Below are 21,513 nucleotides of genomic sequence, written 5' to 3' on the forward strand. Positions count from 1 at the left end.
AACCTTCATCACCACCTCCGCAATTATCTCCCCAACAACCCCATCACTTCTCTTTCGTCAGATTGCATTAAGCTGGAGTATAGGAGCACGGCTTGAACTTCTGCTCTTCCACATACACATTCCAATTCGCCACAATGCAAAGAGCTTTCGCATCCCGAGCGCGGACTTCCGCCTTGAACTCGAGCTCTAAGCTGAGGTCAACAAGCTTCAACCTCCAGCAACAGAGGTTCGCCCACAAGGTACGTCACTTGTGCTATTTATCCCTACTCTACTCGAATTTTTGTAACTGACAATGGCTGCAGGAACTCAAGTTTGGCGTTGAGGCGCGCGCATCACTACTGAAGGGTGTCGACACAATTGCAAGGGCTGTCTCGACAACATTGGGTCCCAAGGGTCGCAATGTGTTGATCGAGTCCAGCTACGGCTCGCCCAAGATCACCAAGGGTGTGTACCAACACCTGCAATTCTATCGACATCATGTGCTAACATATTTCTAGACGGTGTGACTGTTTCCAAGGCCATCACTCTCCAGGACAAGTTCGAGAACCTCGGTGCTCGCCTACTCCAGGATGTCGCCTCCAAGACAAACGAGGCTGCTGGTGACGGTACCACCACTGCCACCGTCCTTGCCCGCGCCATCTTCTCCGAGACAGTCAAGAACGTCGCTGCTGGCTGCAACCCCATGGACCTGAGGCGCGGAACCCAGGCCGCTGTTGAAGCTGTTGTCGACTACCTGCGCGCACACAAGCGGGACATCACCACCAGCGAGGAGATCTCCCAGGTCGCCACTATCTCCGCCAATGGCGACACCCACATCGGCAAGCTCCTGTCCAACGCCATGGAGAAGGTTGGAAAGGAGGGTGTCATCACCGTCAAGGAGGGCAAGACCATCGACGATGAGCTTGAGGTCACTGAGGGCATGAAGTTCGACCGTGGTTACATTTCCCCCTACTTCATCACCGACGCCAAGTCCCAGAAGGTCGAATTTGAGAAGCCTTTGATCCTCCTCTCTGAGAGGAAGATCTCTGCTGTCCAGGATATCGTCCCCGCTCTTGAGGCTTCTCAGCAACTCCGCCGACCCCTCGTCATCATCGCCGAGGATATCGACGGTGAGGCTCTCGCCGTCTGCATCCTGAACAAGCTCCGTGGCCAGCTCCAGGTTGCTGCTGTCAAGGCTCCTGGCTTCGGCGACAACAGGAAGTCCATCCTCGGCGATCTCGCTGTCCTGACCAACGGTACCGTCTTCAGTGACGACCTCGACATCAAGCTCGAGAAGGCCACTCCCGACATGCTCGGTTCCACTGGATCCATCACCATCACCAAGGAGGACACCGTCATCCTCAACGGCGAGGGCAGCAAGGATGCCGTCACTCAGCGTTGCGAGCAGATCCGTGGTGTCATCGCAGACCCAACCACCTCTGAGTACGAGAAGGAGAAGCTTCAGGAGCGTCTTGCGAAGCTCTCCGGCGGTGTTGCTGTCATCAAGGTTGGCGGTGCTTCCGAGGTTGAGGTTGGCGAGAAGAAGGACAGGATCGTCGACGCTCTCAACGCTACACGTGCTGCCGTTGAAGAGGGTATCCTCCCCGGTGGTGGAACTGCTCTGCTGAAGGCTTCTGCCAACGCTCTTGGCTCCGTCAAGGCCGCCAACTTCGACCAGCAGCTTGGTATCACTATCGTTAAGAACGCCATTACTCACCCTGCCCGCAAGATCGTTGAGAACGCCGGTGCCGAGGGCTCTGTCATCGTTGGCAAGCTTATGGACGAGTTTGGCAGCGACTTCAACAAGGGCTTCAACAGCGCCAAGGGCGAGTACGTCGACATGATCGCGGCCGGTATCCTCGACCCCTTCAAGGTTGTCCGCACTGCTCTTGTCGACGCTAGCGGTGTTGCTTCGCTCCTTGGTACAACCGAAGTTGCCATTGTCGAGGCGCCTGAGGAGAAGAGTGCTGGACCACCTCCTGGAATGGGCGGGGGAATGGGGATGCCGGGGATGGGTTTCTGATCGCTCCTTCCCTTCCTGAAGCTTGAGCGCCTCGTTTTCATTCTTCTTATACCCCCGTTCTCCTACACTCTCTTTTGGTGCTCTCGTCTCTCCCGGCGCATGGCGCATGTACACGATATTGGGTTAGTACTCCGCTCCTGTTTTTCTCTGGTGTTCATGTCCACCATCTGAAAAAGCGTCGCGCCATGTTGGATGTTGTTGGATTTGGTGTACGATATCATGTGTATCTAGAAAGGGTCATGGATAAAACGAGTGCAAAAGCGACGAAGAAAGTGTATATTAGCTGTAACGAATTATGTCTCTCTGATTTGGCTCGAATATTGTGAAAGTTGAGAGGATTGAATGCAAATGCCGAGTCCAGCTTGGCGGTGTGTGGTTGACCTGGCGCCGTAGCCGTCTGCCCGCTCAAACTGCCCCACCAGCCGTCGTTCAAAACCCACCAGCTCAACAACCTCACCTCCTCCACCTCAGCGCATCCCTTCACACCCTCATAGCTGCACGCCACCCTGCACCTATCATTGACGTAAGCTGCATCTCTCAGCTCCTAGGCACCCGTCTTTGCTGGCATTGTTGGGCCTGGTGGATGACGACGCTGACAGGCAACACAGTACTGATTAAGCGCTCCGTGGCTCGACGTCGCTCCAACATCCCCTACACTACACATCAGACATCATGGTAAGTGGGCAAAGAACTAAGAAGGGGTCTTTACAAAAAGCAATGCTAACATGATGCGATTAGGCTCAATCCGGGTACGTTCTGCAACCTGACATTTGACAGCAGCCTCGCGACCCCCGCATATGCACGACCACGACCGACATCTCACCCCGCCATCCAACCACCGTGACTAACGACGCCTGCAGTGTCTCCGTCTCGCCCGAGTGCATCACCGCCTTCAACGAGCTCAAGTTGGGCAAGTCGACCAAATGGATAATCTACAAGATCAGCGATGACTGGAAGGAGATTGTTCTGGAGGAGTCGTCCAAGGAGAGCGACTACAACGTTTTCCGCGAGAAGCTGCTGAGCGCGAAGAGCAAGGACCGCCGCGGCAAGGAGGGCATGGGCGGCCGTTACGCCGTGTACGACGTCGAGTATGAGCTTGCGAACGGAGAGGGCAGCAGGAGCAAGATTACGTTTATCAGCTGGACGCCGGATGATATGTCGATACACGTGAGTATCCCTTTTCCATCCGAGGAGGAGAACGAGGAGCAGGGAGGATGACAAAGTGCGACGGAGTGCTGACTTGAAATAGCCCAAAATGATGTACTCGTCCTCCAAGGAAGCTATCAAGCGCGCTCTCAACGGCCTCGCCGCCGATATCCAGGCCAACGACGCCGACGACATCGAGTGGGAGAACGTCAAGAACATTGCCTCCAAGGGCCGCTAAACGGGCCTTTCCACGCGTCCTTGTCTGCTTGTCTGTCGATTTGCGCGCGGGATTTGGTTTCTAGCAAGGACACGATGAAACGAGGTCGATAATCTTTTGGCTGCTACGGGGAGATGGCATGATGGTAGTTTTAGACGTGGGCAAAGGACACGAAATGGTGACAGTTGCTAGCCCGTCTACTCTGTCATTGTCGGGCTGTTATGCGCCTGGAAATGAGGGTAGACTGGATCTGTGAATTGAACTTGTCGCAAGTGGACAGCTTATTTGGCGTCAAAGCGCTGGTATGCATGCATGTGATGTGCCCTTTGCATGACCTCCCCCTGGACCTTCCCGCCCATGCTCAACCCCTACTTGCTCTCCTCCCAAGCGGCCTTGAACACCCCGACCAACCTCTCGCTCTCAGCCTCATCCTTGATCCTCTGCAGTACGAAATTCTGCAAATCACCCCAAAACTCATCGGTAGCTACCAGCTCCTTCCCACTCGGTCCCACTGCCGCCGCGCCCCCACTCGCCAACCCTTTCTCGCTCTCCGTCGGCACACTCGCAGGCGGACTCTGCACAGGCGTACCTCCACCCCCAGACGTCCCCGCCGCAACCGCACCCCCCATAACCATAACGCCAAACTCGACATCCCCCGCCGCATCACCCCCCACCACCTCAGCCACCGTCTTACTATCCTGCACCGGCTTCTTCTTGTACAGAATCTTGATCTTGGACGCGGGGATGGACGTCGACGTCGCGTAGTGTGTTTTCAGGTCGAAGATGGAGGTCTTCGCTGCGTCGACGGCGGGGAGGGGGACGGTGGGCGTGTTGGGCTTGAGGGGCTTGAGGGTTATGCTTAGGGAGGAGGTAGAGGCATCGGAGGATGTGGATGTGGATTTTGGGCTTGGGCGCGTGGGGTGCGGTGGGGGGAGGCGGGGGAGCGTGTACTATGGGGGGTTTGTTAGTTGGGGGGCTTGTGGTTGTGGTATTGGGGAGGGGGGCGTACGGCGCCTTGGGCGGGATACTTTCGCGCGTCTGCTATGTGGTCTGAGGATAGCTTTATGGGGCGGGCGTCGAGCGCTGAGAGGAAGGAGCGGCAGAATGTTAGTTCGGACATTGTTGGCTGTGGTGTTGTGGTGTGTGGTGTGTTTTCTGACCAGCTCGAGTTGAGTCGAGTTGACAATGACGCCGTTTGAACGACGCGGAAATAGCGGGGCGCGGGTTCTGCCGCCCCGAAGGCGGTGAGACCGAAATTTGGGAAAGCGCCGAAAAAGTTCGAGGCGCGCAGAACCAGCCAGCCAGACATCAACACTCGACTTTTTTTTGTCCCCCCACCAAACACCACTCCTCCATTCCTGACTGACTGACTGCTTGCGATTATGGGTCAGGGACGTCGCATGAAGAAACAGGGCCCGCCGGGCCCGCTGGACGAATCGCTCGTCACGCGCAAACGGAAAGACGCACCGCCTGCGCCCGTGCAGGAGCAGCGAGGGAAGAAGAGGAGGACAGAGGCCAAGGCCAAGACACAACCGCCGTCCAAGAAGGCTGCGATTGCTGCGGGTGCCGCGGTCAATGGACGCAGCAAGCCGAAGGCGGGCAAGAAGTTTGTGCCGCCGCCGCCTGAGGACGACGAGGATGAAATCTCAGACGCCGACGATGTTATGGAGGGTGTGAATGTCACGGGCCTCGATGCGCTGGGTAGTGCGTCCGAGGACGACGAGTTTGGCGACTCGGATTCTGAGCTTGTTGACGATTCGGATGAGGAGGTTAGGAAGACGGGCATGTGGTCTGACGACGAGGATGAGGAGGATGTCGAGGAGAAGCTCACAGCCGCCAACATCGAGGGTCTGTCGCGGAAACTCGACATGCAGCAGGCGATTGAGGATGCAGAGGCAGCAGCTGAACTCGAGGAGGCCAACATGCAGACCAACATTGCCGGCGAGCGGCCCAAGATCCTGGACGACGAGGATGACGAGGGCCGCAAGATCACCAACCTCGTCACGCAGGATGTGCAGCTTCTGCGCACCCGGTTGAACGATACCGTGCGCGTGCTCGACGACTTCAAGAACCTGGCCGAGGAGGGACGGTCGAGAGCAGAGTACCGCGCGCAGATGCTGAAGGACCTGTGCGCCTACTACGGATACTCCGAGTTCCTGGCCGACAAGCTCCTCAATCTCTTCCCTGCACGTGAGGCTTTTGCTTTCTTCGAGGCCAACGAGACGCCCCGCCCCATCGTCATCCGCACCAACACGCTCCGCACACATCGCCGTGAACTCGCGCAGTCGCTCATCAACCGCGGCGTGCAGCTCGAGCCCGTGGGCAAGTGGTCCAAGGTCGGTCTGCAGATCTTCGAGTCGCAGGTCCCGCTCGGTGCTACGCCAGAGTATCTCGCCGGCCATTACATCCTGCAAGCTGCGTCGTCGTTCCTCCCCGTCATGGCCCTGGCGCCCCAGGAGAACGAGAGGGTGCTGGATATGGCTGCTGCCCCTGGTGGTAAGACGACGCATATCGCCGCGCTGATGAAGAACACGGGATGCATCTTCGCAAACGATATGAACAAGGACCGTGCTAAGGGTCTGATTGGTAACATTCACCGTCTGGGTGTGCGTAACAGCATCGTGTGCAACTACTCTGCGCTTGAGTTTCCTAAGGTCATGGGCGGGTTTGATCGTGTGTTGTTGGATGCGCCGTGCTCGGGTACGGGGGTTATTGCTAAGGATGCCAGTGTCAAGACGGTATGCATTATCTAAACTCTTCCACCCATGGAAACACAACTAACACGCAACGCAGAACAAAACCGAAGCCGACTTCATGAAGCTCCCCCATCTCCAGAAGCAGCTCCTCCTCGCGGCCATCGACTCCGTAGACCACCACAGCAAAACAGGCGGCTACATCGTCTACTCGACCTGCTCCGTGACCGTCGAGGAGAACGAGCAAGTAGTGCAATACGCGCTGAACAAGCGACCGAATGTCCGCCTCGTCGAGACAGGCCTGACCTTTGGAAAAGAAGGCTTTACAAATATCGGCGGCAAGATCTTCCACCCTAGCATGAAGGTATGTTCACATATCAATTTCCAACCTGTTTTTGTTATAACTAACACCACTCCCCCCCGCTCAGATGACCAGACGTTACTACCCCCACACCTACAACGTCGACGGCTTCTTCGTCTCAAAGTTCAAGAAAATCGGCCCCACGCCGCTTAATGCCGTGGGCGCAAACAGCAGTGCTAACGGTTCCCTGGCGGCTAGCACGGCCGAGTACGTCGATAAAACGCCCATCCGCGAGGAAGGGGAGGATGAGGCAGACGACTTTGGCGACTGGGACGAGGACGAGGATAAATTGTATATTGAGCGCGCGCAGGCTACGGCGCTGAGGCGGAAGGGCAGGAATCCTAAGGCTGTGCCGCAGAAGGGGCTGAATGGGATGGCGAATGGGGTTGCGGCGAAGGAGAAGGATAGGAGCGCTTTGGAGGGGGAGAAGGCGAATGGGGTTAGCAAGGAGGAGGAGGAGGTGGTTGTCCCGGAAGCGAAGGCTAATGGCGTGAACAAGAAGGATGGGAAGAGTAAGAAGGCGGGTAAACCTGCGATTGAAAAGGTGGAGGAGGTGGTTGTCGTTGGGGAGAAGAACGGGGCGGCGAAGAAGGCGGATGGCAAGGTCAATGGCGCGAGTAAGAAGGAGGGGGAGGCGAAGAGCACGAAGACATCTGCGAAGGTGAATGGGAAGGTGAATGGTAAGTCGGACGCGAGGTCTGGGAGAAAAAATGGCGCGGGGAAGGGTAGGGCGTAGATAGGATGGAGTGACTTGTAAAGTGGGATGTGCTGTGTACTGGCGCGTAGTCGGCGAACGAACTTGTTCAGATATATCATTGCATGAGTGTTATATTTTCGTTCTTTTTTTTCCTTTTGGAATTGTGTGTGTTCGTCTGGCTTGTGCTTATGACGGGGCTCGGTAGGTAGTCGTCCACACGACGGGACCCGGACCTGGATCTGCGTTTCTTTCTTTCACAGACGGGCATGTTGCGAAGTTGTACGCGGGATATACACACATACATACCGTCTTCCACACCCTACGCCGCCCATCCACCATCACTAACCACCCCATCATCCCACCCGCTAACTCCCATCCCAACGATACCCACACTTAACTAAACCAAGGCTAGGACCGAGTTCCTAACTTATTCTTGCATGTGCAGGGACGGGGTGTGTATAACGTATAGCCTCGCGGAGAAGGAGAGAGTGTGTGTGGGAAGGAAGATGAAGTGAATGGAAAGGTTAAACAAGCAGGCAGGTAGATAATTCTGTATCTGTATCTTGTGGGAATGAACATGGACATCGAGAGAGCTGGAGTTGGATGTTCACTGGTAAGGTGAGAGAATCAGTATGGTGTGGTGAGACGAGACGAGAAGGAGACAAATTCTCTAGTGTTACCTTTGCTGATACTTGTACGTCGCGTCTATCTACTATAGTATGTGGGGAAAAGGATTACTAGGTGGGGTTGTCTTGATGGTAGTCTGGTTTTATGTTGAAGCTTGCAATACGAGGGGCTGTTGGTTTCTGAGATTTAGTGGGTGGTTATTGGTACTGCACACACACTGCCTTGATTGTTGGTTGTCCTTCTCGTTTGGTATTCACTGTCTGTTTGATTTGCACTGTCTAGTTCCTACAATAGTGCGTTTCAAGAGATTGACTCAGAGTCTATTAGACCTCGTAGTTCAGTGTGTCTTGTTTATATACAGCCTTGTATTGCGTCGTTCTAAAGCGGTTGTGTCGATCATTATCTGTCCATCTACACCATCCAGAACCTCCCCAATCTGCTGACCCTAATGCCATCTGCCTTTTGTAACTCGTGTTTACATCGCCAAAGAGCAGAAAATATTAAACCACGTCGATCATTCGTGCTAGACGGAAGTCGAGTCCCGACAAGCCGCCGCCTGCGACTCAAGTGAACAGCGGATTGACCATTGTGGTACAACCGGTGTATTGGGCGGAGTCGATGCTTTCATTATCAGCCTCGTTCTCGGCGTCCTCGTCATCCTCTTCCGCCTCACCTGCTTCGGCTTCATACACCTCCGCAGGGCCGATGAAGAAAGGACCCTGGAGCTGCCGCCCGTTCGACACGGGTTTCCACATGCCGTAGATGCCGCCGGAGCGTACGCCGCCCGGCTGCACGCCCTCGAGTTGCCACTGGTCGGACCACTCTTGGCTTTGGACTTGCAAATAGCTGTGCAGTGTTAGGATGTGTTTCGTAGCTTATGCGCGTTTGCGTGATACACTCACCAGAAGATGAACTTCCACCGCACTTGTCGAGCGCCTGGACATAGACATGCGAATCCCTTGACGCGTGATATCGCGCGTTCGTTGTTGACAACTTCTGATGTGCCGCGGAAGTACTGGATTGGCAGATCGGTGCAGTAAGGTAGCTTTTGCTGGAGCACTGGATCCATGGCCATTTCCTTAGAATCCTCCAGCGAGCACGACTGTAGCTTCAAGTTCATAAAAGGAGCGTCGACGTCCTGACATCTTCCCAAGTGCATGGGGGCCCCGGAGACTAGGCTAGAGTTGAATTTGACTAGGGTGCTGAAGCTCACGCCGCTGTAGTTTCCGAGCCATGGTCCGGTGATGCCTGCCCAGTCTTCTACTTCCGTGGCAGACGGATCTACAGACACCATGTGCGGAATGTTGTCTTCGAATCGAGGTGGGAAAACGATTGGTTGTATACGCGGAGGCGGTAGTGGGGCCTCGAAGTGATGATGCATCAACGAGCTTATTGCTTCCAGGAGCTTCCAATTGATCCTACCGCTATCATCTTGGTGGAAGGGTCCGTAATCTGCTCTTGGACCAGTGACGGAGAAGTCGTAGACAATGCGTCTTGCTGCGTTAATTAATTCTACCGATCCGAGTTCTCGCTCCGTGGAACCGGAAAAGATCTAGGACGGGGGTCAGAGGATGAAAAGATGCTCGTCGAGTCTTACTGAACTCACGTGAAACTTGCTTGCCCATTCGGGAACACTGGCACTCCGAGGTGATGGTGGAGCATCTTGTGAAGTGTTTGATGGGCTAGGATACTCATGGTCCTCTCCTTCATAGCAATGATGTGTGGCAGCATTTATGTTGGATGAATAATGACTGACAAAGCCCTTGGAGGAGCGCTCAGGCGGAAGGACCAAGGCGTCGATACCGTCGTAGGGGTTGTGAACCAGTAAGTCGAAGTCTCTCGCACGGCCAACGAGGTCACTCAGGAATTCCAAGTTCAAGGACAAGGGGGTGTCGTCTTCTGTCACGGCAGTGTACGATGCTGTCTCGTGAATATCTAGGAGTGTGACGATGATACTTTCAAGATGCTCGAGAGATTTTGCGCCACCAGCGTCGCAAGCCACACGATAGGCGTTGTATGCGGCGTATCGTCGATGTGTTTCATGGAACCAATCCCATAGGGCAGGGTGGCGGGAGGCGTTTTCTGCACGGGCGGTCGGCAGGAGCCTCTCCCACGCGTACTTTGGATGGTCGAAGACTTGGAGGAAAGCGGCCTTCCACGCATATCTAAAATAGTATGAGACGAGTCTGAGCCAGAGCAAGATGGGGAATACAATTCGTACTTTGCATGTGTGTTATCTGCTCCTGGTCGGAGGAAGGCTGCGGCGTGTTTGCATATCTGGGCGACACTGGCAAGGTCACGTGGACAAAGATAAGTCAAGATGTGGCCCAGAAGCTCGGGGGCTGTTCCCGCCAGTAAGCTCGCGAAAGCATCCGCTGGCATGATCAATAAAAGCCGGCATTGTGTCTTGGTGGGAGTTGGTGAGCCGTGGTGTATCTTGAGGCTCCGTGAACGAGAAAGACGGTAGCCTCATTTGGGCTTCAATAGGAAATCCTACGAGGCGACGATCATCCTCGGTAGCGTTGCCGCGCTGCATAGCAGTGTCTGGGGCTCCAGGGCCGACCGTTTTCAGTCCTACATTATCGATGATATATTGCGATCGTCGGTGGCAGGTTGCGAGACAAGCGACTTTTGAGGGCGACGTGAGCCGATTGAGTGCGGAAGTTTCGTGGTTCGACGGCATATAGTTCTGATTGGTTGGCTCTAGTCCCACGCTTGAACTGGTGTTTTTGAGATGTTCTTATTGGTCCAGATCCGCGGTCATGGCTTGATGATCCCCCTCAGCCTCCAAAACCACTCCATTCGTAGTCGTTTCAGGCTGCTTTATTCTATTCTTTTCAAGTTTAGCGTCGTTTGTAGTCTCTCTGGGGTAATCGTAGCTACTAAACGCAGTAGTGGACCTTCGAGACACAATTCTCTGTCTACTACTATAGCCGCGAACATCGCTGAATATATACCTCGCAGGTACGCAAGCCGCTGACCCTACCTTGTACGCCTAGGAAACCTAGACAAAGCCTACCCAACAGACAGAAAGTAGAGAGATGTGGAAACGGACAGACTGAGATATGAGGAGACACTGACAGAGTCAAAGAGGCTGACACATAACGATTATGAAGAAGGAGACGCAGACACAACAGATTATCAAGCCTAAATTTCCAGGTGCGCATGCATCGCGTTCGTATCCAGAGAAACATTCAGTTTGCATGTTCGAGGAAGACGTTCAATGTCGGAATTTAACTAACGGATAGATCGATCGATCGGTTTTGTGGCACGAATCATGCGTCGGCCCCCTCTCCCGAGCCAAGCTTCATGTGTCGTGGTTTTATATGCCTAGCTTGGGGTGGTGGCGTAGGCCTGGCTGGATGCGCGCGGGACGATGCTGGTTCTTGTCCAAGGGCCAGGGCGTCTCGCTCGGTCGTTGCTCTCTTCGGATTCTGCAAGGAACGAAGGGTGCTCTGGAATGACGTAGGCGACGCTCACACCGGCCTGCCTACACACACTGCCATCGCGAGCGTCCACGAACGACGACCCAGGCTGGCGCGCCGTGAGTGTCATGGAGAATCTGGAAAAGCTCACGTCGGCGGGGCTACCCGCCTTCGACATGAATTCTGAAGACGTCGATAGCACAGACTGGTGAGATGTCTGGACATGGCATAGGATGCGCGCTCGCAGCTGACAGACATCAGGTCGCAAACACCTCTCGGCCCACGCGAGTCCTGGCCGCTGGCGCTGAAATGCCTCGTCAACAGCTGCGTCCTGCCTATGCCCCACTGCGCCGCCATTTTCTGGGGCAAGGACCTCTCCATCATCCACAACCTGGCATGGGGGAAGGCGCGGGGTGATGTTGACACCCAGGGGGCCGCGGCTCATGACAGCTACTCACATGAAGCCCTCAGTTCGTTGCGCAATGTGGTTCGAGGGCGGACGGTCAAGGTAGGTGAGCATACTGCCTTGCCCGTCCTGGTATACGACGGCACTGATCTCGTTGCAGCCTCCAGGTTCTTTCTGCCCGACCTTGCTGACGAGGCCCACTTGCAACTCCTCCTCAGCCCCATCCTTGACGAAAACGGAACACGACAAGGTGTCTTGGCGCAACTCCTCGAGGACGATGCCGGGCAGAACTGCAGGCCCTTCAAAGGACTGCAACGCATGGCTAGCGAAAATCCGGCCTCGCAATTGAAACAGTCGCAGACGCAGCAAGACGACGGGAAGAAAACCCAACAGCAACCCGATTCCTTGCAGACCCAGTTGTTCCAAAGATTTGCCGAGCTGATCCCCAACGGTCTTGCTATCCTGGACAAGGAAGCCGAAGCTGTCTTCGTAAATGACGGCTTCTTCAAGCTCACTACGAACAAGCACTCGAACGAGTTCCGTGCCTGGCCCGAAAGTATTCATCCTGAGGATTACGATCGCGTCATGACCGCATATCGCAAAGCCTTTTCTTCTCGAAAGGAATTGAGAATCGAGTTTCGATGCGCTAGCGAAACGACAGGCGATGGGCCAGGCGAGCAGGGTGAATGGAGGTTGTTCTTACTCAGGCCCCTCAATGAGGACGCCGACGCTGGCTTTATCTCCGCCGTTGTTGACATAACCGAGATCAAGCAAGCTCAGCTGGCTCAGGAACGCGCTGCCACCGAAGCCCAAGAACGGAAAGAACAGCAGGAAAGATTCATAGATATGGTTTCGCACGAGATCCGCAATCCACTGAGTGCCGTCCTACATCTAGCCGAGGAGGTGAAACAAGTCACCCAAGAGCTAGCCGACGAGCACGATGGCATAGCTGACAAAGTAGCCGATATTCTAGATGCTGCGGATACTATACTCCTCTGTGTTTCTCATCAAAATACTCTAGTGGATGATATTCTTTCTTTCTCCAAGCTTGACTCTATGATGCTTTCTTTGGTCCCGCGAGGTACGCAACCTCGACTCATATACACCGTCTACAGCATCTACTAATTCTTGAATAGAGGTACGACCAAAGTGGGAGTTCTCCAGAGCTCTCAAAGTCTTTCAGTCCGAATTTAAAGCCAAGAAGATCAAATTCCACTATGCAATGGATGTCTCATACGATGAACAAGGTGTCGACTATGTAGTTGCTGATCTTAATCGGATGAAGCAAGGTATGTTCTCCTAAACGGTGCTTGGACACATTTTTAATTACTTCAGTCCTGGTCAACCTCATCACCAATGCCATCAAATTTACGGCCAGAAAAAACGGCGAGAGGAACATCACTGTTTCAATGGGAGCCTCAACCGAACGACCAACTTCGTATCCTCCGAACGTGATATATTTCAGCCATGAGAAGGAGTCATTTCACGTCGACTCAACGATGTCGACTGAATGGGGCGGCGGGGCATCTTTCTATCTGATGGTAGCGGTTAAGGATACTGGCATCGGAATTAGTCAGGAAGGTCAGGCAAAGCTGTTCGAACGCTTCCGGTATGTGTTCCATTCCAGAACAACTCAGTCTGATTTAAAACTGACCATGTGTGCACAGACAAGCAACTCCAAAAACGCAGGAGAAGTATGGCGGCTCTGGACTAGGACTGTTCATATCACGAAAGCGTGAGTATTTGCTCCTGCTGGCAAGTGCTGACTGACATTGTACCAAGTGTGCCAACTGCATGGGGGCGATATCGGAGTAAGCTCCAAAGATGGGGAGGGCTCGACTTTTGGCTTTTTCTTCAAAGTACGACGAGCAAAAGCAGAAGACGGACGACCACTCTTCCAATCTCGCAGCAACAGCGAAACCAGCCAACAATCTGCCCGCCCTCAAACTCCACGGCCGGGCTATAACCGAGCAAATTCGAACCTCCAGAGTATCAAAGAGAAGCAGAATGAACGCCCGGAAGCTAAGACGCAGACAAGCTACGAAGACACCGACATAGATGAAGTCAATGAATCGCTCGAAAACCCTCCGACAGAGTACAGGCCAGAGGCGCATCCCGAATCCTCTGAAGATAGCCGCTACAAAGAAACGGAACGTATTGCAAGCCAGATCGTACCAGAGGATGCCAAAATTAAGAAACAGGCACCAAGCTTAGCAAAAGGCGAGACACGGCGTCAACATCTTATTGCAGAGAACACGTCCAAATCACAAAGCAAGCAACCGCCCGGAAAAACTCAAACACTTCTTTTGGTAGAAGACAATTTGATCAACCAAAAAGTGCTACGCCGTCAGCTGCAGTCGCGCGGCTTCGAAGTATTCATCGCAAACAACGGCCAAGAGGCCATCGACGCAGTTGCAGAACGGGGGAAGGCAGCTGAACGCGAGGTTAACAATTGCAATCATTTTGACTGCATACTGATGGACCAGGAGATGCCGATCAAGGACGGCAACGCTGCAACACAAGAGATTCGGCAACTGCAGAAAGAAGGAAAGGCAGGATACAGTCGCATCTTGGGCGTTTCCGCAAACGTCCGGAAAGAGCAGACGGCAAGTATGCGGGAAGCCGGCATGGACGATATTATCAGCAAGCCGTTCAAAGTCGAAGATCTGGTCAAGAGGATTGGGAAGCTTGTTCCTGGGCATGATGGCGGGCAAGGATGTCCTGAGAGACTAAAGGGCAAACAAAGCGGCAAGGGGGAAGAGAAGCAGCCAGGTGGTGATGGTCAAGCGAAGAAACAAGAAAATGGTGAGGAAGGCCAGAAGCAGAACGATGAAGGGAAAGAGAAGAAGAAGAGTAATGAAGGGCAGGACAAGCAAGATGAGAAGCACGCAGAGAGGGAGGGGGATACATCGAGTGCTGATGGGAAAGAGAAATCCCAGGATGGCGACGGAGGAGAGAAGCAGAAAGAAGGCGAGGGGAAACCGGAGAAACGAAATGGCGTCGAAGCAGGGGCGAAGAATCCTGCCGTCAAGTCGAAGAAAAAGAAATGAGACGTGTTTATGACCTTCTCATTTGTGGTCTGGATGTGGAAAGCACTGCATTGCATGGCGTTCCGGATAGGAGGGAAGAACAGGACGAATTCACGATTGGCTATTCGGGTTATGTTTGACGGGCTGTGTTTTTAGATGAGAGGGGACGAAAGCGTTGGTTATTCCATGCCTATTATTGATGATTCTATATTCGGAGTTCGCAATTGTTCTTTGTATGGCATTCTGCTGTGAATCGGTTGCTTGCCTGACGACGACATTCTGACGATAAGAGGGATGCATTTCACCCCACCTTCCTACTTCCCCCCACCTTGTAAGGAGACCATCATGTACACGACCATATGACGGCGATGCATCTCTCCTCCATACATCTTGCCTATAAGTGTCTTTGGAACCTCGAACATCTCCCTCCTTGATCATCATCCTCTTTTCTCCAATCTTGCAGTGACAGTCTATCAACATGTCGACAGAATTCCAAGGCAAGGTCGTCCTGATAACAGGAGCCGGCAGCGGCATTGGGTGCGAAACAACTCTCACACGCACGACGAGATCAAAACCCACCGCTTTAAAAATCCATACTAACAGCGTATCGTAACACAGGCTCGCAACAACGCTCAAAATGGCGTCCCTAGGCGCCTCGATATCCTTCTGCGACATCAACCTGCCGAACCTAGGAAGCGCAGCCCAAGCCCTCGGCGCAACCACACCCGACCGCCCACCGCTCTGGCTCGCAGAAGAAGTAGACGTCGGCTCGGCAACACAAGTCGCCAGCTTCGTCGCCACAACCATGGCAAAGTTCGGCAGAATCGACTACGTCTTCAACTGCGCTGGCGTAAACCCCACGTCCATCCCGCTGGAAACTACGACGGATGAGTACTGGGACAAGCTCGTTAATACGAACCTCAAGGGCGTGTTCCTCATCACGCGTGCTTGCGTGCCGTTTCTGCAGCGTGGCGCGTCGATTGTTAATGTGTCGAGCATCTGTGGACTGCGCGGCGCGGCTATGCAGTCTGTCTACTGCGCGACTAAGTTTGGGCTTATTGGCTTGTCGAAGTCGCTCGCGCTCGAGCTGGGGCCCAGGGGTATCAGGGTCAATTGCGTGGCGCCTGGGTACATTGATACGCCGACTAATGCGGGAATTGTTAGGGGAGGGGATTCTATAGAGAGTATGCGCATGGGGAACGCGCTGGAGAGGCTGGGCACGCCGGATGAGGTTGCGGATGTGGTGGCGTGGCTGTTTGGGGAGGGGGCAAGGTATGTCAATGGAGCGGTTGTTGAAGTAGATGGCGCGTTGAGGTTGAGCAAGTCGTGATTGAATCCAGCATACGACCAGATAATTCAAGATGGATGACTTGCTGGAGAGTGAATGAATGCACCACCCAATCAAGAGCAGCCATTTGCGGTGTCACGTGTGATGTGCATGATGGCTGTCCGGCTAGTCTCGAAAGTTCGCGCGCGACGAGCGTCTTCAACCATCCTTCTCACACACCACACGCACATCCACACACCATGGCCGAAGTCCAGTCCCCGCCCGCGCAAACCGCGCAACCCCCCCCCGATGTCTCCCTCGAACCCGCGACGACGACATCCACCGAGCTCGCGCCCATGACCACCGAGCAGACCATCATCACCACCAACGCCGAGGGCAAGAAGGTCAAGAAGATCATCCGCCGCAAGCGCCGCCCCGCCCGCCCCCAAGTCGACGCCGCAACATTCAAAACCGACGCGCCGCCCCCCACGGGCACAATCTTCAACATCTGGTACAACAAATGGAGCGGCGGCGACCGCGAGGACAAATACCTCAGCAAAACCGCCGCACAGGGGCGCTGCAACATCGCAAAAGACAGCGGCTACACCAAAGCCGACAGAACCCCCGGCTCCTACTTCTGCCTCTTCTTCGCGCGCGGCATCTGCCCCAAGGCCGTCGACTGCGAGTACCTCCACCGCCTCCCCGCCGTCACCGACATCTTCCCCAGCAACATCGACTGCTTCGGGCGCGACAAGCATTCCGATTACCGCGACGACATGGGCGGCGTCGGCTCCTTCCAGCGCCAGAACCGCACACTGTATATCGGCCGCATCCACGTCACCGACGACATTGAGGAGATCGTCGCCCGCCACTTCCAGGAGTGGGGCCAGGTGGAACGTACCCGTGTCCTCACCGCCCGCGGCGTCGCGTTCGTCACATATCTCAACGAGGCGAACGCGCAGTTCGCGAAGGAAGCTATGGCGCATCAGTCCCTCGACCACACGGAGATCCTGAACGTCAGGTGGGCAACCATGGATCCTAATCCCGCCGCGCAGAAGCGCGAGGAGCGCCGCGTAGAGGAACAGGCCGCTGAGGCGATCCGCAAAGCGCTGCCCGCCGCGTATGTCGCGGAAATCGAGGGCCGCGATCCGGAGGGGAGGAAGCGCAGGAAAGTCGAGGGTAGCTTTGGATTGCAGGGGTATGATGCGCCGGATGATGTGTGGCATGCGAAGGAGAAGGGGGAGTTTGATCAGGCGCGTTTGTTGGAGAGTGGGGGCTTGATGATTGAAAGTGGAAGTACTGCCGAGGATGAATATGCTGCGCTGCAACAACCCCTACAGCAACAGCAGGGTGCGGGGAATGCGATCTTTTCTTCCTCGACGCTTGCTGCGCTGCGAGGCTACACGGCGTCGAATAAGCGGGCGGCGCCTGTCGCGGGCCCGTTGGTCGGGTATGGGAGTGATGAGGATAGCGATTAGTGGGGAGTTGGTGGGAGAACTTGTATTATAGCGTTTAGGGGGGAAGACTTGCATTGTTGATGGGCGGCGTTGGAGCGGATGGGATGGGATTGAATTTGATTGAAATGATACCCTTGAACTTTCATCCATCCATTCCTTCGTTGCTTTCATGCTGTTGAACGTGAAGTTGCATGTTGACGCGTGACCTCACACAGATATTTTCCAGTGAGGAATAAGCGTATCCAATTCCAAGAAGAAGGAGAAAAACATAACGAGTAAGAAAGGAAAGGAAAGGAAACCTGCGCAAAAACAACCCCCTATCGCTATCCAAAACCCGGCAGCGCAAGAAAAGTCATCAGCTCAAAAAAGCGCAACACCAACCCTCTCCCTCGCCGCCAAAAACCCGCCCCAATCCCTCACCACACTGCGCCCCACCCCTGCTCTCGGATTCAACAATTTAACCGGATCCCCCATCACACTCTTTTCCACCCCATCCCCATTCCCAGTCTCAACCCCATCTGCAGTCCCCACCCCCTCCACCCCCCCAAACAGCCGTCTCGCCGCCGCCACCTCCCCCCCAAACGCACCCCCACACCCAATCGCGCATGACCTACGCCCACACGGCATCCAGAACCTGTACTCGGCGACCTGCGATTCCGAGAGTGCTTTTAGCGCGAGCAGGCCCGAGTCGAGGGCGCGGTTTGATGTGTAGAGGAGCATTGTGGTTGAGGGGGAGAGGGGGGAGGGTGTGTTTGTTTCTGTGCCGTTTGAGATTTGTATCGAGGGGGTGATTGGGATGGTGTGGTAGGCTGGGTTGTTCAGCTTGTTTTTGAGCATGGATGTGCGTGGGGAGGGGGCGTGTGGTGGGCTGCTTGGGCTGAGGGATGATGTGGATGTGGATGGGGCGCGGGGGTGTGGGCGTGTCTGCGGTGGATTGGATAGGCCACTTTGATGTTGACTCCCGTGCATGATGCTGTCGATCAGGCCTATGGATGAGGCGTAGTAGTCGTAGCCGTGGGAGTTGCAGCGGCGGGAAAGACCGCACATCTCGGAGCCGTCGATACTCATTGGGCTTACGGAGCGGACAGCGGGACTCAGCGCACGAGGAGTGCCGTTTCTACTTCCAACCTCTGATGCTGGTGACGGGAATAGCTCCTTCGCATTTGGGGTTGGGGAAAGTGGAGTTGGAAAGCCGGGGTACTTCCTGCCGATATCCGTTAAGATAGAAAGGTTCGGTCTGATGGCTCCAGGTTGATGGAAGGCGACGTGCATGGCTCCCATGTTGAAGACGGGACCGCTACCCAGACGGTGTGTTTGATCGACAAAGCCGCCCGTTGAGCCGTCAAAGGAAGACACGTATGATGGAAGCCGAGTTTGGGATTCGCCGCTGATGTAAGTGTTCGTCGCAGGCAAATGGTGCCAACAGTCGCTGGCGAAGGGGCTACTTGGACTTCCACTGTTGCTGGATCCAGGTGAAGCTCCCTCTCCTGTAATGCGACGAAGAGCTTGAGCAGTGATTAGATTGAGAGGCTCGGCACGCGCGAATCGAGCTTCGTCGGTGGACCAGAGTCCGGCGTACTGCTGCCACGGAAAGTTTGGGAGGAAGTGATCTTCAGGATAGACATCATAGCCGAGCGTACGGGAGCGAAAGAAAGCGTAAACAAACCGACAGTCAGGAAATTGGCGAAGAACCTAACACATATGTATTTAGCAGAGATCAGTGTAACAGAAACAATTTGACAGGGTTTTGTAGGTGTAAGGGCTCTTGTAAGCGACGGATAAGATTGGATTATATGTGTTTAGAGCTGGGTATCTATGTAGATGCAGATTGAAAAGCAAAGGTACGAGGAAGGATGCTCATACATCCCAAGCGGGGAACAAAGGTGGAGGCGCCATAAGTCTATACTAGAGTCAGCAAGCCACACACACAATAGTTGAAAGACCAGACTTACAAGAGAATCTCAAAAGCCGCATGCTTCTTGAGTTGCTTAGTAACCCGTCGATACGCAAACAAGACCTCGGGTCGCTCGTTCCTGATGTTCTTCCGGCCGAGCAACTTATGCATAGCCGGGCTAGTATTATACATCGGATCAAACACCATGAGGTTGCAGGAGCCGTCCCGACGGCGTTCGAACCCAACAATCGTGAGAGAATGGCCAGGTTCTTGGAGATAGATTGGTGGCAGAAGGGTTTTGTAGACATTGGAACCATCGCTGACGGCAGTCCGCGAGAAATATCGCTCGATGGCGTCGAGTAACACATCATGAGCGTTGATGCGACGTTCCTTGTTCTCGCTAAACTGCTGGACGGCGCAGTTGATCTCTGAGCTGAGGAAGAAAGCTTGTGTCTGTGAGGTTGTTAGTGTTTACAAAAGTCAGAGAGCAAACGATGAGTATACCTCTGGGGTGCCAATATACTTCCTGGTATCCCGGATGCCGCCAGTCTGAACGCGACCGATGCTGTTGATACCCTTGTCCCAGGCTGTCTCGATAAGATCTTGCAGTCTCAAGATACCTGGAGTGCGTCCGGGAAATTCTTCATGACCTTGGGCCCTAGCACACTGGATGTAGGAAAGGAGCATTTGAATATTTCTGTAACCGCAAAATCCACCTTCTTTAGGAGTCTTGCCGATATGAATGGTGGATGGATGGCAGTAATAAGCCTCCTTGACGTCCGGATCCAAAGCAGACAGTTGAGCGAGGATAGGAATGATGCCGGGCGTTTCGTTCTGCACTTGCTCCTGCTTGATGAGACGGCCATCTCGGCCCATGCGGTTGACAACACTGATCTTGGGACCGGCGGCGAGCTGATCATGTAGCCAGGTGGGCATACGGTTCTCCCAGGCATAGGGACCGAGTTCAGATCTCTGGAAACTGTCAGCGAAGCCATGCACACAACATGCAAGGCAGACATACACCAAGGCGAGCACTCTTTACCGGCGGCTTGACAGCCTTGTCCTCTTTTGTGAACGGATTGAACCCGACGATACTCCTCGAGATTGTGCTCTTTTCGCTACTACTTGTGTTGCTTCTGTTGCGGTGAGTCTTCTTGGTACTGCGCTCATGATGATCACTTTTCCTCAGGGCATCTGATAGATCGGTCCTGCGACTGTGCTCGCGATGGTTTTTGGATGATCTCGTTGAAGGATACTGAGTGGCGACTGAGGCCATAGTAGAGGATGAAGAACGATACTTTCCGGTACTTTCGTCAAATGATAATGTTTCTGCGGTATGGTAATCGAGATGGTCGTCAAAGTCGGTGCGAAGAACGAGTTCGCCGCAGTCAGGCTCTGGACACATGACAGAACTTCCTTCTTCGTTAGAGGCAGGCGTTTCTCGAGCAGTGTGCTTGCGTTTTGAAAAAGGTCTTGCTGATAATGAAGATGGAAGCGGCTCTGGGTCATTCTCGATTTTGAAAGGAGAGTCCGGGGTATGAGCCTGCTCAAAATGCAACTGAAGGATATAGTCATCGGTTGGAAAAACAGCAAAGTCACACATAGGGCATTCCAAGAGGTCCATTTTGCCTGTCATGGCTGTGGAAGTGACGTTTGGGAGGTCAATGTCTTTGCAAACGGGTTGGTGATCTGTAGGTGTAGGGTGGATGGATATTGGAGGCTCCTTTCCTTGGAACGTCACTGAAATGGTCACCGCATCTGCGAGCGGCCAAGACTGCTGGCACAGCGGATGGAAACTATCTGGGCTTAGCATGTTGAACGTGCTTCCGTAAGTAAAGCGAAAGCAGCAACGCACGTTTCCGGGGATGACGGTGCATGCTGCTAGCAGGGTTAAGTAGAGGGGTGCGTGCCAGCTCAGCCCAGCGTTTGTGGCGCACAACAATGGGGAACGGTGATGGTTGGAGTTGAAGTCTGAGGTGAAGGAGCAACAGACCCAAAGAGGCGGTCGCTTACACCAGCCACTGCCCAGCCATGCGACAACTCACAACTCACAACACACTTCCAGGGTTGTCCCCAACTTTATAGAAACTGATTCGGTCTGATCTACGAAGTCCAAGAAAATATTGTCAAAGATAAATTAACTCAGTAAGCGACAAACCAACCTGACGCCGTTCTTTCCGGAATGCGGATTTGCTGGTCGGCAGCTCGGTCCGTGCTCAACTATGTTGAAGTGGTGATGGATTGATAGTGGAAGGTTGAGGCGTTGGAAGGGAAAGACAGAATGTCACAAGA

General features: G+C 54.2%; 10 protein-coding genes across 10 annotated transcripts; 7 read left to right on the top strand and 3 right to left on the bottom strand.

Annotated features, from left to right (window-relative positions):
• Nucleotides 1–26: 26 nt before the first annotated feature.
• P153DRAFT_367711 (chaperonin GroL) lies at nt 27–2,309 on the top strand. Its single transcript, XM_033668341.1, has 3 exons — nt 27–239; nt 303–444; nt 498–2,309. The coding sequence occupies exons 1-3, from the start codon at nt 135–137 to the stop codon at nt 2,000–2,002; spliced, it is 1,752 nt and encodes a 583-aa protein (XP_033522987.1). The 5' UTR covers nt 27–134; the 3' UTR covers nt 2,003–2,309.
• Nucleotides 2,310–2,406: 97 nt separating this feature from the next.
• P153DRAFT_40935 (uncharacterized protein) lies at nt 2,407–3,486 on the top strand. The gene is made up of 5 exons (XM_033672067.1): nt 2,407–2,525; nt 2,611–2,677; nt 2,741–2,751; nt 2,863–3,169; nt 3,252–3,486. The coding sequence occupies exons 2-5, from the start codon at nt 2,675–2,677 to the stop codon at nt 3,384–3,386; spliced, it is 456 nt and encodes a 151-aa protein (XP_033522988.1). The 5' UTR covers nt 2,407–2,525; nt 2,611–2,674; the 3' UTR covers nt 3,387–3,486.
• A 247-nt stretch (nt 3,487–3,733) lies between these two features.
• On the bottom strand, nt 3,734–4,537 carry P153DRAFT_342487 (uncharacterized protein; the record flags this gene model as incomplete). Its single annotated transcript, XM_033665965.1, has 2 exons — nt 4,375–4,537; nt 3,734–4,315 (listed from the first exon to the last, which is right to left on the bottom strand). Exons 1-2 carry the CDS (start codon nt 4,483–4,485, stop codon nt 3,734–3,736), a joined length of 693 nt encoding a protein of 230 aa, XP_033522989.1. The 5' UTR covers nt 4,486–4,537.
• On the top strand, nt 4,428–7,245 carry P153DRAFT_423778 (NOL1/NOP2/sun family putative RNA met). The gene is made up of 3 exons (XM_033672448.1): nt 4,428–6,103; nt 6,159–6,422; nt 6,487–7,245. Exons 1-3 carry the CDS (start codon nt 4,748–4,750, stop codon nt 7,153–7,155), a joined length of 2,289 nt encoding a protein of 762 aa, XP_033522990.1. The 5' UTR covers nt 4,428–4,747; the 3' UTR covers nt 7,156–7,245.
• A 756-nt stretch (nt 7,246–8,001) lies between these two features.
• P153DRAFT_367714 (uncharacterized protein) lies at nt 8,002–10,559 on the bottom strand. Its single transcript, XM_033668342.1, has 4 exons — nt 9,965–10,559; nt 9,350–9,908; nt 8,646–9,295; nt 8,002–8,589 (listed from the first exon to the last, which is right to left on the bottom strand). Exons 1-4 carry the CDS (start codon nt 10,123–10,125, stop codon nt 8,307–8,309), a joined length of 1,653 nt encoding a protein of 550 aa, XP_033522991.1. The 5' UTR covers nt 10,126–10,559; the 3' UTR covers nt 8,002–8,306.
• Nucleotides 10,303–11,268, top strand: P153DRAFT_41162 (uncharacterized protein). The gene is made up of 3 exons (XM_033672091.1): nt 10,303–10,707; nt 10,860–10,902; nt 10,992–11,268. The coding sequence occupies exons 1-3, from the start codon at nt 10,478–10,480 to the stop codon at nt 11,205–11,207; spliced, it is 489 nt and encodes a 162-aa protein (XP_033522992.1). The 5' UTR covers nt 10,303–10,477; the 3' UTR covers nt 11,208–11,268.
• Nucleotides 11,269–11,296: 28 nt separating this feature from the next.
• Nucleotides 11,297–14,624, top strand: P153DRAFT_293630 (two component histidine kinase 1; the record flags this gene model as incomplete). The annotated part of the gene is made up of 7 exons (XM_033663903.1): nt 11,297–11,376; nt 11,430–11,680; nt 11,735–12,655; nt 12,711–12,863; nt 12,910–13,183; nt 13,242–13,309; nt 13,357–14,624. 7 exons carry the CDS (start codon nt 11,297–11,299, stop codon nt 14,622–14,624), a joined length of 3,015 nt encoding a protein of 1,004 aa, XP_033522993.1.
• Nucleotides 14,625–15,003: 379 nt separating this feature from the next.
• P153DRAFT_367719 (short-chain dehydrogenase/reductase-like protein SDR) lies at nt 15,004–16,002 on the top strand. The gene is made up of 2 exons (XM_033668343.1): nt 15,004–15,140; nt 15,222–16,002. The coding sequence occupies exons 1-2, from the start codon at nt 15,082–15,084 to the stop codon at nt 15,931–15,933; spliced, it is 771 nt and encodes a 256-aa protein (XP_033522994.1). The 5' UTR covers nt 15,004–15,081; the 3' UTR covers nt 15,934–16,002.
• A 99-nt stretch (nt 16,003–16,101) lies between these two features.
• Nucleotides 16,102–17,666, top strand: P153DRAFT_367720 (RNA binding protein). The gene has a single exon (XM_033668344.1). The coding sequence runs from the start codon at nt 16,131–16,133 to the stop codon at nt 17,346–17,348; it is 1,218 nt and encodes a 405-aa protein (XP_033522995.1). The 5' UTR covers nt 16,102–16,130; the 3' UTR covers nt 17,349–17,666.
• Nucleotides 17,667–18,955: 1,289 nt separating this feature from the next.
• Nucleotides 18,956–21,168, bottom strand: P153DRAFT_367721 (DUF1671-domain-containing protein). Its single transcript, XM_033668345.1, has 4 exons — nt 20,243–21,168; nt 19,726–20,193; nt 19,280–19,674; nt 18,956–19,227 (listed from the first exon to the last, which is right to left on the bottom strand). The coding sequence occupies exons 1-4, from the start codon at nt 21,032–21,034 to the stop codon at nt 19,185–19,187; spliced, it is 1,698 nt and encodes a 565-aa protein (XP_033522996.1). The 5' UTR covers nt 21,035–21,168; the 3' UTR covers nt 18,956–19,184.
• Between the last annotated feature and the right edge of the window lie 345 nt (nt 21,169–21,513).

Source organism: Dothidotthia symphoricarpi (genome assembly GCF_010015815.1).
Source record: "Dothidotthia symphoricarpi CBS 119687 unplaced genomic scaffold P153scaffold_12, whole genome shotgun sequence".
Taxonomy (NCBI): domain Eukaryota; kingdom Fungi; phylum Ascomycota; class Dothideomycetes; order Pleosporales; family Dothidotthiaceae; genus Dothidotthia; species Dothidotthia symphoricarpi.

Excerpts from the sequence above, each read along its gene's own strand:
- P153DRAFT_367711 (XM_033668341.1), top strand. The coding sequence starts at position 135 with ATGCAAAGAGCTTTCGCATCCCGAGCGCGGACTTCCGCCTTGAACTCG. Across the intron at positions 240-302 it reads AACAGAGGTTCGCCCACAAG|GAACTCAAGTTTGGCGTTGA; the intron begins GTACGTCACTTG and ends CAATGGCTGCAG. Across the intron at positions 445-497 it reads CTCGCCCAAGATCACCAAGG|ACGGTGTGACTGTTTCCAAG; the intron begins GTGTGTACCAAC and ends ACATATTTCTAG.
- P153DRAFT_40935 (XM_033672067.1), top strand. Across the intron at positions 3,170-3,251 it reads CGGATGATATGTCGATACAC|CCCAAAATGATGTACTCGTC; the intron begins GTGAGTATCCCT and ends GACTTGAAATAG.
- P153DRAFT_423778 (XM_033672448.1), top strand. The coding sequence starts at position 4,748 with ATGGGTCAGGGACGTCGCATGAAGAAACAGGGCCCGCCGGGCCCGCTG. Across the intron at positions 6,104-6,158 it reads AGGATGCCAGTGTCAAGACG|AACAAAACCGAAGCCGACTT; the intron begins GTATGCATTATC and ends CACGCAACGCAG. Across the intron at positions 6,423-6,486 it reads TCTTCCACCCTAGCATGAAG|ATGACCAGACGTTACTACCC; the intron begins GTATGTTCACAT and ends CCCCCCGCTCAG.
- P153DRAFT_367714 (XM_033668342.1), bottom strand. The coding sequence starts at position 10,125 with ATGCCAGCGGATGCTTTCGCGAGCTTACTGGCGGGAACAGCCCCCGAG. Across the intron at positions 9,909-9,964 it reads GCAGATAACACACATGCAAA|ATATGCGTGGAAGGCCGCTT; the intron begins GTACGAATTGTA and ends ATACTATTTTAG. Across the intron at positions 8,590-8,645 it reads CGGTGGAAGTTCATCTTCTG|CTATTTGCAAGTCCAAAGCC; the intron begins GTGAGTGTATCA and ends AACACTGCACAG.
- P153DRAFT_41162 (XM_033672091.1), top strand. The coding sequence starts at position 10,478 with ATGTTCTTATTGGTCCAGATCCGCGGTCATGGCTTGATGATCCCCCTC. Across the intron at positions 10,708-10,859 it reads GCTGAATATATACCTCGCAG|AAGGAGACGCAGACACAACA; the intron begins GTACGCAAGCCG and ends ACGATTATGAAG. Across the intron at positions 10,903-10,991 it reads TATCAAGCCTAAATTTCCAG|ATCGATCGATCGGTTTTGTG; the intron begins GTGCGCATGCAT and ends ACTAACGGATAG.
- P153DRAFT_367719 (XM_033668343.1), top strand. The coding sequence starts at position 15,082 with ATGTCGACAGAATTCCAAGGCAAGGTCGTCCTGATAACAGGAGCCGGC. Across the intron at positions 15,141-15,221 it reads GGAGCCGGCAGCGGCATTGG|GCTCGCAACAACGCTCAAAA; the intron begins GTGCGAAACAAC and ends ATCGTAACACAG.
- P153DRAFT_367720 (XM_033668344.1), top strand. The coding sequence starts at position 16,131 with ATGGCCGAAGTCCAGTCCCCGCCCGCGCAAACCGCGCAACCCCCCCCC.
- P153DRAFT_367721 (XM_033668345.1), bottom strand. The coding sequence starts at position 21,034 with ATGCTAAGCCCAGATAGTTTCCATCCGCTGTGCCAGCAGTCTTGGCCG. Across the intron at positions 20,194-20,242 it reads TAAAGAGTGCTCGCCTTGGT|AGATCTGAACTCGGTCCCTA; the intron begins GTATGTCTGCCT and ends GACAGTTTCCAG. Across the intron at positions 19,228-19,279 it reads GCGGCTTTTGAGATTCTCTT|ACTTATGGCGCCTCCACCTT; the intron begins GTAAGTCTGGTC and ends ACTCTAGTATAG.